We start from the raw sequence: 13,487 nt of genomic DNA, 5'->3' as shown, positions 1-13,487 counted from the left end.
CTTCAAATTTATTTTGCATTTTTTTATCTTTCACAGCCGATGACAACGTCAATATTTTTAAGAATTTAGATAAAGATACTTACAAATTGGCAAGAAGTACTATTATCGACATGATTTTGGCCACTGAAATGACACGTCATTTTGAACATTTGGCCAAATTTGTTAGTGTGTTTGGTTCTGAAGTCGAGCCCAGAGATGTAAGTAAAGAATTATACATATTGTTTTTAACGGGTTAGAGGGGGATAAGTAGTTAGGGTACTTACGAGGGAATTCGAAAGGGTAAATAAGAAGAATTTATATTCGGGTAACGTTATAAAAAATTTATATATTTATTGAACTCAGTTGATAAAATACTTATTAATAATATAAACCCTTATTTAGGTTTATACAGTAATTTTGACTTACCTGCACAACCAACTTTGCACGATATTTTGTGCAGGTAAGATAAAAATGAAGTTAACCTTAATGCACTTACGTGCTCGTTGATGCTGGGAAGTGCATTTAAGTTTACTGCCCAAAAAAAGCAGCTAACGGCAAATAATTTACATGATGCTTTGTGATTTTTCCGTCTAAACATAACGACAAATTTGTTATTTTAGCTACGTTTCAAATTATTAAGAAGTTGCAAACTTTTCATTTTTTCAAAATCGTATTTTCCTTATTTTGTTTTGATTTAATTTTGTATTAGGCAGATAAATGAAATTTTTTCATGAAAACCAGTTACAGCTTCCAAAAGTGTTATGCACTTATCTTAAATGTGCAGGTATGAACAATGCACTTAAATTAACGAATTTATATGGAGTTTGGTAAATAAATATACAAAACACAAGTTTTGTGCACTTATATGCAAAATGCTCTTAAGTGAAAGGCAGGTAAGTCAAAACTACTGTATTATTAATAAGTATTTTAGGGTTTTTAATTTTTATGTTTATTTTTAGGGTTAGGTTAGGTTAGGTTCCATGGGTAGCCACTCTTCAAGCAGCTCACTTGGGTCCATTCAAAACTGATCCCATTGTGATACCCAGGGGGTAAACATCTTGGTATTAATTATACGTCCGTTGTTTCCAGGCTAAACCAACCAGATTCTCTGATGAAAGAGTAGATTCGTCTAGGACTTATCCTTGATAGCTCATCTAAGCATGATAGGAATGGTGTTCCGAAGATACGTTCCCTCAGATTTATCAGAGCCGGGCATTGACAGAATAGGTGTGACACCGTCTCATCCTCTTCTTCATTATGGCAGCTCCTACAGTAGTCATTATACCGTAGGCCCAATCTCCTAGCATGTGTCCCAATTATAGTGTCCTGTAATGAAGGAGACAATTAGCCTTATTTGCTCACGACGAAATTCCATAAGTAGATTCGTCCTGCTGGCATCATATACGGGCCAAGTAGACCTCGTTGTAACACAGGAAGACTCATTGGTCCACCTGCTTTGTGCAGATTCATATAGTGTCCGCTGAACAGCCATCTTGCATATAGCAAGGGAAATACCAGAAAAGGGGTCGATCTCATCATCATCCATCATCGCCCCCATTTTGGCCAGTTCGTCAGCTATACAATTACCCTGATTACCATCGTGGCCAGGGACCCATATAAGCGTTATCCTAGAATGTCTCGCTATCTCATTAAGGGATACCCGGCATTCCTCGGTTAACCTAGATGTCGTAAAGACACCCGCTATTCCGTTAACGGCAGCCTTGCTATCGGTAAATATACATATATCACCAGATATTTGATAAAACCTCAGCCAGTTGGATGCACGTTTAATGGCCGTAATTTCCGCCTGAAGAGCCGTACAAAAGTTAGGTAGCCTGAAATAGGATTTAATCCCATTTAGGGTTACACTTTAGGTATTTAATTATTTATTATTAAGCTTAGTTTTACACTTTTAGCTAAACGATAATAAGCGCACTTGTTGTTCTTCTTAGGATAGGTTTAAAGAGAGTAGGAATAAAAGGGAGCTGCAGTCAGTGCTGTTAGGCTTTTTTTTTTTGGAAAAATCGTCAAAATTATAAAAAAATTCGTCACAAAAATTTAAAAAAATCGTCAAGACTTAAAATCATGTTGTGTTCATTCAATTAATTTTTCTTTAAATAAAAAGCATCAATAAAACACTTAAAACATCGAATTTAACAATGATAAATTAACAGTATTTGTTTAAGTACATTAATATTATTCAGTACAGTGTTTTTGATACTAACTTTTTAATAATATTCACATAAAAACTATTTTTGAAATACTATTTTAAAAAAAAAAATTCGTCAAGGGTTTTTGTCTCAAAGAATTTCTTGTCTTAGTTTTATTTATATTTATTTGGCTAAAAATACTGATGAATTTTGTAAAACTATTATTCATTTACAAAATCACATAAATTCGGAAACGCTGGTTTATTGTTTGATTTGACCTTTTTCCAGAAAATATTAAAATCGAAAGAACTTACACTTATAAGTAAAGACTCGATATAATTAATTCTTGATTCCATTTTCGAAATCAAATTAAACTGTATCTCTTAACCATTCCGGTAATGAATTCATTATGAATTAATTCATAGACTTAATTCATTTGTCCTTCAAATGTATTGAATTCATTCCTATGAGAATTAATTCCTTATGGAATCATTAAAATGTTACTTAATTCAAATCCATTACAAAATAGCTTTAAACATGTTTTGAATGATTTCATTTTTCTTCAATTAGATTTTGATTAGATTAAATATTAACACAAATTTTATGAATTTTTTTACAAGTTAATTACATAATAAATTAATTTAACAATTAAAGAATTTTATTTAAATAAAAGGCTTTAAAAAAGCTAAAGATCACACTGAATTAATTCGAAGCTCTGGGCCGAATTACCGCATTCGATATAGAGTAAAATGCATCGTAATTTTGTTATTTGCGATTATGGCATTCGATATCGAGCAAGAATTTCGATATCGAAATTATTTTTCGATACGATAGCTCACGAATGCGGTGAATTCCCCTGCATATAAGCCAGTAGCTTAGTTGAATATGTAAATTTCAATTGTACATTGAGAAATCTTTAGTTTTACACAAATTTCAAGAAAAAAATCCTCTCTTTTTTACATATTTATTTTAATTTTTAAAATAAAATTTAAGTGGAAAAATCGTCGGCATGTTAGCGAATTTACAAAAGAAATCGTCAAATGTCAAATCACTAAATTTACTCAAAAAAGTCGTCAAAATGACGTAAAATCGTCACACCTAACACCACTGGCTGCAGTTGACATTTGTGTACAAACAGAAGTTGTCTGCAGTTGAGATGAGGGTGATGCTTGTCATCAGTGATGCGGATATGATATTGTTCACTGATGTGAACACATATCGCACTCGTTCAACAATACTGTATTAATTAAAAATTTTTAAAAATTCACTTTTAGCAAGAAATCAACTAACAACATCAATATCTATCTACTGTAAAAATTTCAACGTATTCCGATTAATCGTTCATCTTGAAAACCACATTTGAGACCATTTTCGTGATAATTAGTGACTACCTTGTATCAACAAAAAGGTATTATTTTGAGTTAATACAAAAATTTAAATAGAAATACATCGTATATTTTCATAAAAAAATGTATTATTTTGAATTGAACCTTTATTCAAGTTAAAAATAATCTAATTGTTTTATTTAAATTTGGTTGTATTTTGCGTTGATACTGTTTTGTTGATAAAATAATAGATTTATTTTGCAATAATTGCAAACATTTTAAAGAAAAACAATGTAAATATATTTTCAAATGGAGTTTGCTTAATATGATGTATTCGGATTTTCAAATTCTCTTAAAATGTAATCACAAACAGTTTTTGCCCTCTACTGACAATTTTAAAATTTTGAGTTAATACAGTATTGTTGAACGAGTGCGATATGTATATTATATTGCTATCAGTTATTATCATGCATTTATAGAATAAACTCGATTAAATAAAAAAGAAAATCGCCGTTTAGTGCCAAAACTTAATTAGGAAAAAATGCTAGATTTATTGGAAAAAATCTAAGAAATCTTTTTTTTTAAATTTGTTGCTAAACAAGAGATCTGTTATTCGTTTTCAAGTTAATTTTTTAAACTAATGTTAAAAAGTTTATACTCACAGCTAAAACCCTAGCCAGTACTTGTTATAGTTTGGCGTTCACCTTATTAGGAATCGATATTAAAAACAAAACCCCCATCAAAAAAAAAGGTGTTATACATATGTATTGATTTTGTCATTCTGTTTGTAATATATCGATAACACGACACACAGTGGTTCAGAAACGTATTTTTTTTTGCAATAATTCGGTATCTCGGGAACTATTAGAGATATTATTATGAAATTTTATATGGTTGGAGCTGATTTACAGTTGTTCAGCTTCCTACGTGTAATGGGGGCTTGTACGTGGCCCCTCAAATTTGGACACCTCGGGTCTCAATTTTTTAAAAAAATCGCCAAAAATCCATTTATGATCCGAATGAGCTGAAATTTAAAATATAAATAGTACTTGAGAATAAGCTTACACGTGTAGGTTATCTCCATTAGTTGAAGAGATATTTGGGTTTATTGATTTATTTTTCTTAATTTTGCTCGATCTTTTTTTGGTTTTATAGATATGGCGTGCCTACGGAGGGTCGAATTTTTTTTTTACAAAGTCAGCTATATTGGCGATAAAATTCTAAATCAGATAAAAATAACTTGCTAACAGTTATGTCGTTCCTATAAAATGTTACATGCATCCAAATTTGGAACATGTAAAATGGGCCGTATTTTTTTCCTTTTTTTCACAAAAAAGTCCCTATATATTTTTTTTTTGTAGGAATAAATTTTCTTCGGAACTATATACAATTTGTATATGATCCTAAAAGAGAACCTAATGCAAAAGTGTGTAAAGTAAAACTTGGCTCACTTGAGCGGACCTAGTCGACCCCAGACCTATTCAAACTTAAAAAAAAATTTTGGCTTGAATAAAATTTTTTAAAAAGGCAAAGCATTGATCCTCAAAGTAGTCCCACATTAGTATAGCTCTATATGTTTCTTAAATACTTGCAAAGTTTTTTACTATCACACGGTAAATAACGTCACAGTAGGCAGTTTTTGGAACACACTTTCCCCGTTTCAGGAATTTCGGTATTTCAAAATAAAAAATGTCAAAAATTATAATGCCATTGATTTAAGGACATTGAGTCTATATTAGTTCCAAATTTTGTTATGATATCTTTAACCGTTAAAATTTTACATTAATTAAAATTTTATACTTTTCTTCATAGAAAATCACCATATTATTATTTTTTTTTAGGTTTTACATGTTCCAAATTTGGATGCATGTAACTTTTTATAGAGACGACATAACTGTTACCAAGTTGTTTTTATATCATTTAGAATTTTATCGCCAATATAGCTGACTTTGTAAAAAAAAGATCGACCCTCCATATCTATGGCGGGCCATATCTAAATACAAAAAAAAGATCGAGCAAAAATAAAAAAAATAAATCAATAAATCTAAATATCTCTTAAATTAATATAGATAACCTACACATCTAAGCGTATTTTAGTATATCTTCTCAAGTACTATTTATATTTAAAATTTCAACTCATTCGGATCATAAATTGATTTTTGGCGATTTTTTTAAAAATTTGAGACCCGAGGTGACCAAATTTGAGGGGCCACATACTGGCCCCCATTACCCGTAGATTTTGAAATTGTCAAAAATTATCAGCGCATCTAGTTCTTTAAGGAAATTGTCAAATAGCGTAAAAAGAGGAATCACTATATAGTTTGAAAGCGGTGATGATATTAATTTATTATTTACATCATATTATATCAAATTTACGAATTTCTAATGATACACTTAAACAAATTTTATATTTTTTAATTTTATAATTGGAAAATATATAGTTTTAAATTGCCATTGCAAAAAATCCCTACAATTTGACAAAAGTAAAAAATCTTTCCCTTTTGATTGTAAATGAAAAATATTTGGTTTAGTGTAAGAAATTAAAAGAAAACATAACAGCTCTCACGATTCGCAAATTTTCGCATATTTGTACCTCAAAATTACTTCTGTTTTATGTCACGTACGATATACCCTTATTTCGCTCGATATTTTGGACAACAATGTTTCGAAAGAACTTATTATTTTTTAAAATATAGTACCCTCTGAATAGAACATAAAGACTAAATTATTTTTCAGATACTCTTATTTTTGCAAAATCTATTCCACTCTATATGCAAATGTCACGTACGATGACATGGAATTGCTCATATGGGCAAATCCTTCGTGACGAACGTTTCATTCGTACATATTTAAATATGAAAATTTGTTGGTTTTTCAATTAAGATACCTCCAACGTATACTATACGCTATAGTGAGATTTAAGAGTAATTCGAAATGGCATAAGATATTACCTTTTAATTGCCATTTCTTGCGAAATAATTGTTCGCAAAGTTTTGTGACGCACGTTACAAAAAATGGAAGTAACATTAAAAGTTGAAGTGTTTTTTCGTAATTTTAGCGAATTTTTTACAATGAAAGATGAATGATAGAAAATTCTAACATAACTTATTTGCATGAACAAACATTTGCCGTTTCCATAAAAAGCCGAGAACATTTTGTGACGCACGTTACGTTACGCTCGTTACAAATTATCTAGATGCTTGAAAATTATCTCCTTTTCCGTGAGAAGTTGTGAAAAATTCCATTGAAAGTGAAATTACTCAAAATTAATTTGTATTTAAATTGAATGGTCAAAAATATAGCTGTCAATCGAACCATCTTGTTAACACTTAAGTAATGATAAAAACACATTAAAAAATTAAATTTGTTTTATATAAAATTAAGATATCTGAGCTAATGTTGGATTTGGTAATTATTTTTGTATGAATGAACATCGAAATACATTTTGTTAATACAGTACGGGCTCGATTTGCGCAACTGAAAGGAAATCGGGGTTGTTGCGATATTCGAAATGTTGCAATAAGCAACCACTATATACGCTATTATTATACCCTTCAGCTTCGTGAGAAGGGTATATATAAGTTTGTCATTCCGTTTGTAATTTCTACATTTTTCATTTCCGACCCTATAAAGTATATATATTCTGGATCCTTATACATAGCGGAGTCGATTAAGCCATGTCCGTCTGTCTGTCCGTCTGTCTGTCTGTCTGTTGAAATCAATTTTCTGAAGGCCCCAGATATCTCCGGGATCCAAATCTTCAACAATTCTGTCAGACATACTTTCGAGAATTTTGCTATTTAAAATCAGCAAAATCCGTCCATAAATAACGGAGATATGAGCAAAAATCCGAGACAACCTCTGAAAATTTCATCAAAAAACACAATGTATTGCATGCTTTGACAAAAAAACAACAAAACGTATGGTTGGATGTGCAAGCTTTGCGTATTTTGTTTTTTTTTTGTGTTTTGTTTCTTTTGGCGTTGTTGTTGTTTTTTATACAACTAACCGTTTGTTTGGTTGTGTGTTGGTTTTTTTGACAAAAAAACAACAAAACGTATGTTTGGATGTGCAAGATTTGCGTATTTTGTTTTTTTTTTGTGTTTTGTTTCTTTTGGCGTTGTTGTTGTTTTTTATACAACTAAACTTTTGTTTGGTTGTGTGTTGGTTTTTTTGACAAAAAATCAACAAATCGTATGTTTGAATGTGCATGCTTTGCGTATTTTGTTTTTCTTTTGGCTTTGTTGTTGTTTTTTATACAATTAAACGTATGTTTGGATGTGTGTTGGTTTCATTGCCTTGCGTATTTTGTTTTTGTTTTTTCTTTTGGTGTTCTGTTTCGTTTGGCGTTGTTGTTGTTTTTTGTGTTCTTGATAAATTTAGGATGCTGTAAGCTGAAAGTGGGCAATGTACATACATACCTATATACTAATTATAAAAAATAATGATGCATCCACAACAAAGGTGAAGGGTATATAAGATTCGGCATAGCCGAATATAGCACTCTTACTTGTTTTTTATAAAATTTTTATTTTAAGTTTTTGTTACTCTCATGGTACAATCAGTTACCATGTACAATTATTAGAGAGAGTTTCCAGTGTTTACGCTAAAACGTCAAACTGTGTATTTAATCACTTACATTTTTTTAATTTGTTGTCGCGATATTTTATAAATGTTTAACGTTTTAATTGAAATTAGTATACACTTATTTAAAAATATATTGAATTGAATTTTTTGTAATAAAAATTTAAATTCAATTATTTTTTTAGACATTTCCTTTTTTATATGGAAATGCATAATTGAGAACATACTTTCTAATAATTGTACTTTGTCTATTCTGCAATGATTTACTCCTAAATATTAACTTACTTTTTATACCCTTCAGCTTCGTGAGAAGTTTGTCATTCCGTTTGTAATTTCTACATTTTTCATTTCCGACCCTATAAAGTATATATATTCTGGATCCTTATAGATAGCGGAGTCGATTAAGCCATGTCCGTCTGTCTGTCTGTCTGTCTGTCTGTCTGTCTGTCTGTCTGTCTGTCTGTCTGTCTGTCTGTCTGTCTGTCTGTCTGTCTGTTAAAATCAATTTTCTGAAGGCCCCAGATATCTCCCGGATCCAAATCTTCAACAATTCTGTCAGACATACTTTCGAGAATTTTGCTATTTAAAATCAGCAAAATCCGTCCATAAATAACGAAGATATATGTATGAACAAAAATCCGAGACAACCTCTGAAAATTTCATGACAAAAAAGCAACAAAACGTATGTTTTTGGATGTGCATGCTTTGCGTATTTTGTTTTTTTTTGTGTTTTGTTTCTTTTGGCGTTGTTGTTGTTTTTTATACAACTAAACGTTTGTTTGGTTGTGTGTTGGTTTTTTTGACAAAAAAGCAACAAATCGTATGCTTGGATGTGCATGCTTTGCGTATTTTGTTTTTCTTTTGTGTTTTGTTTCTTTTGGCGTTGTTGTTTTTTATACATTTAAACGTATGTTTGGATGTGTGTTGGTTTCATTGGCTTGCGTATTTTGTTTTTTCTTTTGGTGTTTTGTTTCGTTTGGCGTTGTTGTTGTTTTTTGTGTTCTTGATAAATTTAGGATGCTGTACGCTGAAAGTGGGCAATGTACATACATATATACTAATTATAAAAAATAATAATGCATCCACAACAAAGGTGAAGGGTATATAAGATTCGGCATAGCCGAATATAGCACTCTTACTTGTTTTTTATTCTTTTTTTTAACAAAAACATGCAATTTAATTAACAAAAATTAATTAAATTCTTTATTAAACAAAACAAAGTAAAAATAAATGGTGTAAATAAATATAATATGTACTCGAATAAATAAAAAAATATTTTAATAAAAAATAACTGTGAATAAACAGCCAAAACTCTTTATGAGAGCAGTGTCGTCGTGAAAGTATTTTTTAGGTGCCTATGATTTGGCAAATAGTTTTGAATTACGCTTCTGATTAAAAAAAACAACCAGAATAAATAGAGAAGAGAATAGAATAACTTCTGAATAATATTACATATGAAAAAATAAATAAAGTTGCACTTATCGCGTCTGTTTTTTTGAAAAAAGTTGCAGTTATAAAGACTGCAATGTTAAAAAATAGGCTGTTGCGCTAATCGGTCAGTTGCAATAATAGGTAGTTGCACAAATCGAGCCCGTACTGTATATATAAAATATAACATACATGTCTAGTCTAATATTATAATTAAAAATTTCAAGTTTGATTAATTTTTAAATTTTCTCAAAAGTCGAATAATCGATAAAAATCGACTTTTTAGATTGTTAAAAAATAGTTTATTACAACATTATACTAAAACTATTGCAATTTTGTACACTTAAATTTTTTCTAGTATATGCTACAATAAATAATAAATAAATGTTTATAAAATTAAGCTTTTCTACACAAAATTCTTTCAACATTCTTCTATAAAAACTAACAGTTTTTTTACATATCATATATATCGCACCCCCATGGGTGTGGGTACCCAGTTCAAAAGTGACACAACTCAAAATTTTAGTTTTTCAGAAATCGAAAATAAATATATACCAATTGAAACATAATGAAAGACATTAGTGTTTTTTTTAGCAACAGTTAACAACAACAGAATGCACTGATATTTTTTGTATAGATAAACAAGTGTATTGCGCATAGTTTAAGCTCAAAATTCATTTTTCTGGTTTATATAACCCGAAAAAATAATTTTGAGTTGTGTCACTTTTGATCTGGGTGTGCGATATGTACTGGAATTCCAGAAACTTTTAGGAATGTATTTGATAAGGGTTCTAAGCCTATGTGAAAATCATGCCAATCGGATCAGCCAGTTAGAAATTTCAGATTTATTCTGCGCCACTGTGCAATATAATGGTAAAATCTAAGATTTTATTTTTTTAATTCCAGAGCTACCTAATTAGCTATTTTAGGATTTGGCATCACCCATTTCAATGAAATTCACTTCGGATATTATACATACAGTAGCCCAAGAAAGTCTACATACAGGAAAAATTATTATGTTACTTTAATTTAAAGCAGTTTTTTTTAGTTTTTTTTTATGAGATAATAATACATGTCTTATGTCGATATTAGCAAAAAAAATCAAATAACGCCCAAAAGTTCACCGTTATTAGATTTATTGATTCTGAGTAAAATAACGAAAAATTTATTCTCGGTCACGCAAACTTTTTGGTGGGCGGGGCTATTAGTTTCATAATATTTTGAAAATTAAAGCCCAAAAAAGCAAAACAAAATTTCGTTATTTGACTCAGAATCAAAAATTCTAATAACGGTGAAATTTTGGACGTGATAGGAAATGTTGCTAAACCCGACTTAAGTGATGTTGTTTTAATCTTTTTTAGTGTGAATTTATTTTTTTAACAAATATATTTCATTACTTTTAACTTACAAATACAGCTTTCAACGAAAGAAATTTAATTTGAATTCCTGTAGCTCGTTTCTGTATTTCTCGCATCGGAAAACTTCTCACATGAAGTGTGAAACAAAAAATTCCATTGTTTCTCGATGTGCGAGAAAAAAGTGTTTCTGTATTTGAATGCGAAAACAGACAATACAGATTCTGTTCTTACTGGAATATTTCCAGTAATTATGTGTCAAATGCAAGACAAACGCCAACGAAAGAAAGAAATTATAATAAAACCAAAACAGTGAAAGGCTAAAAAAATTTAAAATGTCAAAATATAACAATTGTGTTTTATTGATTGTCATCATTTAAATATAAAACAAAAAGTAAAGTGTGACGCTTAAAACTGCTCAATTTAAAAAAAATAATTTAGAAACACATTTTTGTGTACTTACATGTGTATATATAATTATTTTATTCAAACTCTGTGCTACTTGCTTTTTCGGCTGATTTGGATTCCATATTTATACATACGAAGTTAAAAATATCTATATTTTTTAAAATTTTGTTTTTCTCGCACCAATTTCAAATGTGACTTGTTTTGACAGTTCTTGTGAGAAACTTTTCGCAAAATATTGTTACAGAAACACTTTTTCTCACATCCTTCCAATAATTGCTGGAAAATTATTTAAATGACAGATAATTCTCGCAAACTCAAGATACAGAAACACTTGTGCGAGAAAAAACATATTTTGTTTCATTTTACACTGTTTTTGTTGAAATTCAATCGTTTCATGCGGAAAGTTTTTCGATTCGAGAAATACAGAAACGGGCTACTGTATGTAGAATTTTGGGCTACTGTATATTCAACAGCTAGTTTTTTTATAAAATTTTTAAGTAAACGGGAAATATTTTGTGTTGAGTGTTGCGTTATTGAGTGTGGTCAAAACATTAAGTTAATGTACCTATTCATTAGGGAGGGTAAATTTTTTTGGTTAACAGGCGTATAGCAAAAACGTAATCTACGAAAAATTCTAAGAAAATTTCCCCAAGAAACTATGGGTCTAAAACAGTGATGTTCAAAAATAAAAATGAATATATTTGGTGAGAGAGCTACCCAGCAAACATAATGTCAAACACTTAAAATAACAACAAAATGAAGAAAGTTTAAATTTAGAATTTTTGTCAAATAAAACCAATTTATTAAATGAATATAACTTAAATTTTAAGGAAATGAAAGAATATACATTATACGGCCGAAATACTCTCAAATTTTTTATTTATTTTTAACTTTGTTTTTTTGTGTTCAATTGTAATTGAAACGCGTGTGTTTGCTATGCTTCATCCAGAAACCAACCAACAACAATGCTTATTGAATTTCTGAAAAAATGAGACATTTATTACGCTCTTTAAAAGAGCGTAACAAATGTGTTTAAATTTTTTAAACAATTGTTGTATGGGATGAACATCACTGGTCCAAATTTTAGACTATAAAATCAAAACCTAGAGTGGCTTCAAAATACACAGTTGAGAAATTTTTTAATTTTAATCGCTTTTCATTGCTTATTTTGATATGAAAGTTTATAAAAATGTATACCAATGTATAAAGGAAATTTACATAGTTCTTAACAAAACATAGTTCTAAATATTTAAATCGAATGAAAATTGTAAAACTTCATTCAACTTTTCATTAACACCTTTTTTAGTATTTTCTACACCAGGTAAATTTGTTCGAACTTTTTTCGTAAAAGTTTAATAACTTTTGCAAATATAAACCGATTTACTTATTTTACGCTTCAAGTTACATGCGATGCTTTTTAAGCGTAAATTTGCTGTTTTATTTAAAAAAAAAAACTTTGCGTTTTCTGCAGCTTTTATTTATTTTTTCACCATTAAACATGTTTTAATTTATTAAAATGGAACACATTAAAAACGCTTGTGACGCTAATAAAAGTAGAAACATTCTACGCTTTTGTACTAGTAACTTGCAGCTTACAAATACATTGATCCTACTTTTTTGACAGCCGCGTAGAATGCGAGAAAGCGAAAAACGCGCTTTAAATCTTTATGTCTCTTGGCGGGAGCTAGGTTTTAATTTTAGACCCATACTCTCTTTTGGAAATTTTCTTAGAATTTTGTGTAGATTTCAATACGCCTGTCACGTTTTTTCTCAGGCAAATCTGCTACTTTTTAAGAGAATAAATATTGTAATGTTATTGAAAAATGAAAAATAGACAGATATCTGAACATAGCTTTTACATTTCTGAAATATACATTATCTGGTGCCAAAAAAAAGTGCTAGACACCATTAAATGTGATGTCAATAAATTATAACTTTTTAACTTTTAATAATTTCATATTCTATTTACTTTTCAAGATCGTACAAAGCGAAGAAGAAAGTTCAATACTAATGCGTCGTATGCTTATCAAAGTCGCCGATGTTAGCAATCCAGCCAGACCAATGATTTGTTGTATCGAATGGGCGCGACGTATTGCCGAAGAATATTTTATGCAAACTGACGAAGAGAAAGCTAATGATTTGCCAATCGTCATGCCAATGTTTGATCGTGCCACCTGTAGTATACCAAAAAGTCAAATTGGCTTCATAGAATACATCATACAGGACATGATGCATGCCTGGGACAGTAAGTATCACAG

General features: G+C 29.9%; 1 protein-coding gene across 1 annotated transcript in view; it reads left to right on the top strand.

Moving 5' to 3' along the window:
• The window catches only part of Pde8 (phosphodiesterase 8), a 73,649-nt gene that overhangs the window by 57,072 nt on the left and 3,090 nt on the right, over positions 1-13,487 (top strand). The window contains exons 15-16 of the mRNA XM_065514474.1: positions 37-197; positions 13,207-13,474. Of these exons, the coding sequence (XP_065370546.1) occupies positions 37-197; positions 13,207-13,474 (429 nt within the window). The remainder of the gene's footprint in view (positions 1-36; positions 198-13,206; positions 13,475-13,487) is intronic.

The sequence above is a fragment of the Calliphora vicina genome, chromosome 5 (genome assembly GCF_958450345.1).
Source record: "Calliphora vicina chromosome 5, idCalVici1.1, whole genome shotgun sequence".
Lineage (NCBI taxonomy): Eukaryota > Metazoa > Arthropoda > Insecta > Diptera > Calliphoridae > Calliphora > Calliphora vicina.
The sequence above is the reverse complement of the archived record's forward strand: the minus strand, read 5'-3'. Positions and strand labels throughout refer to the sequence as shown.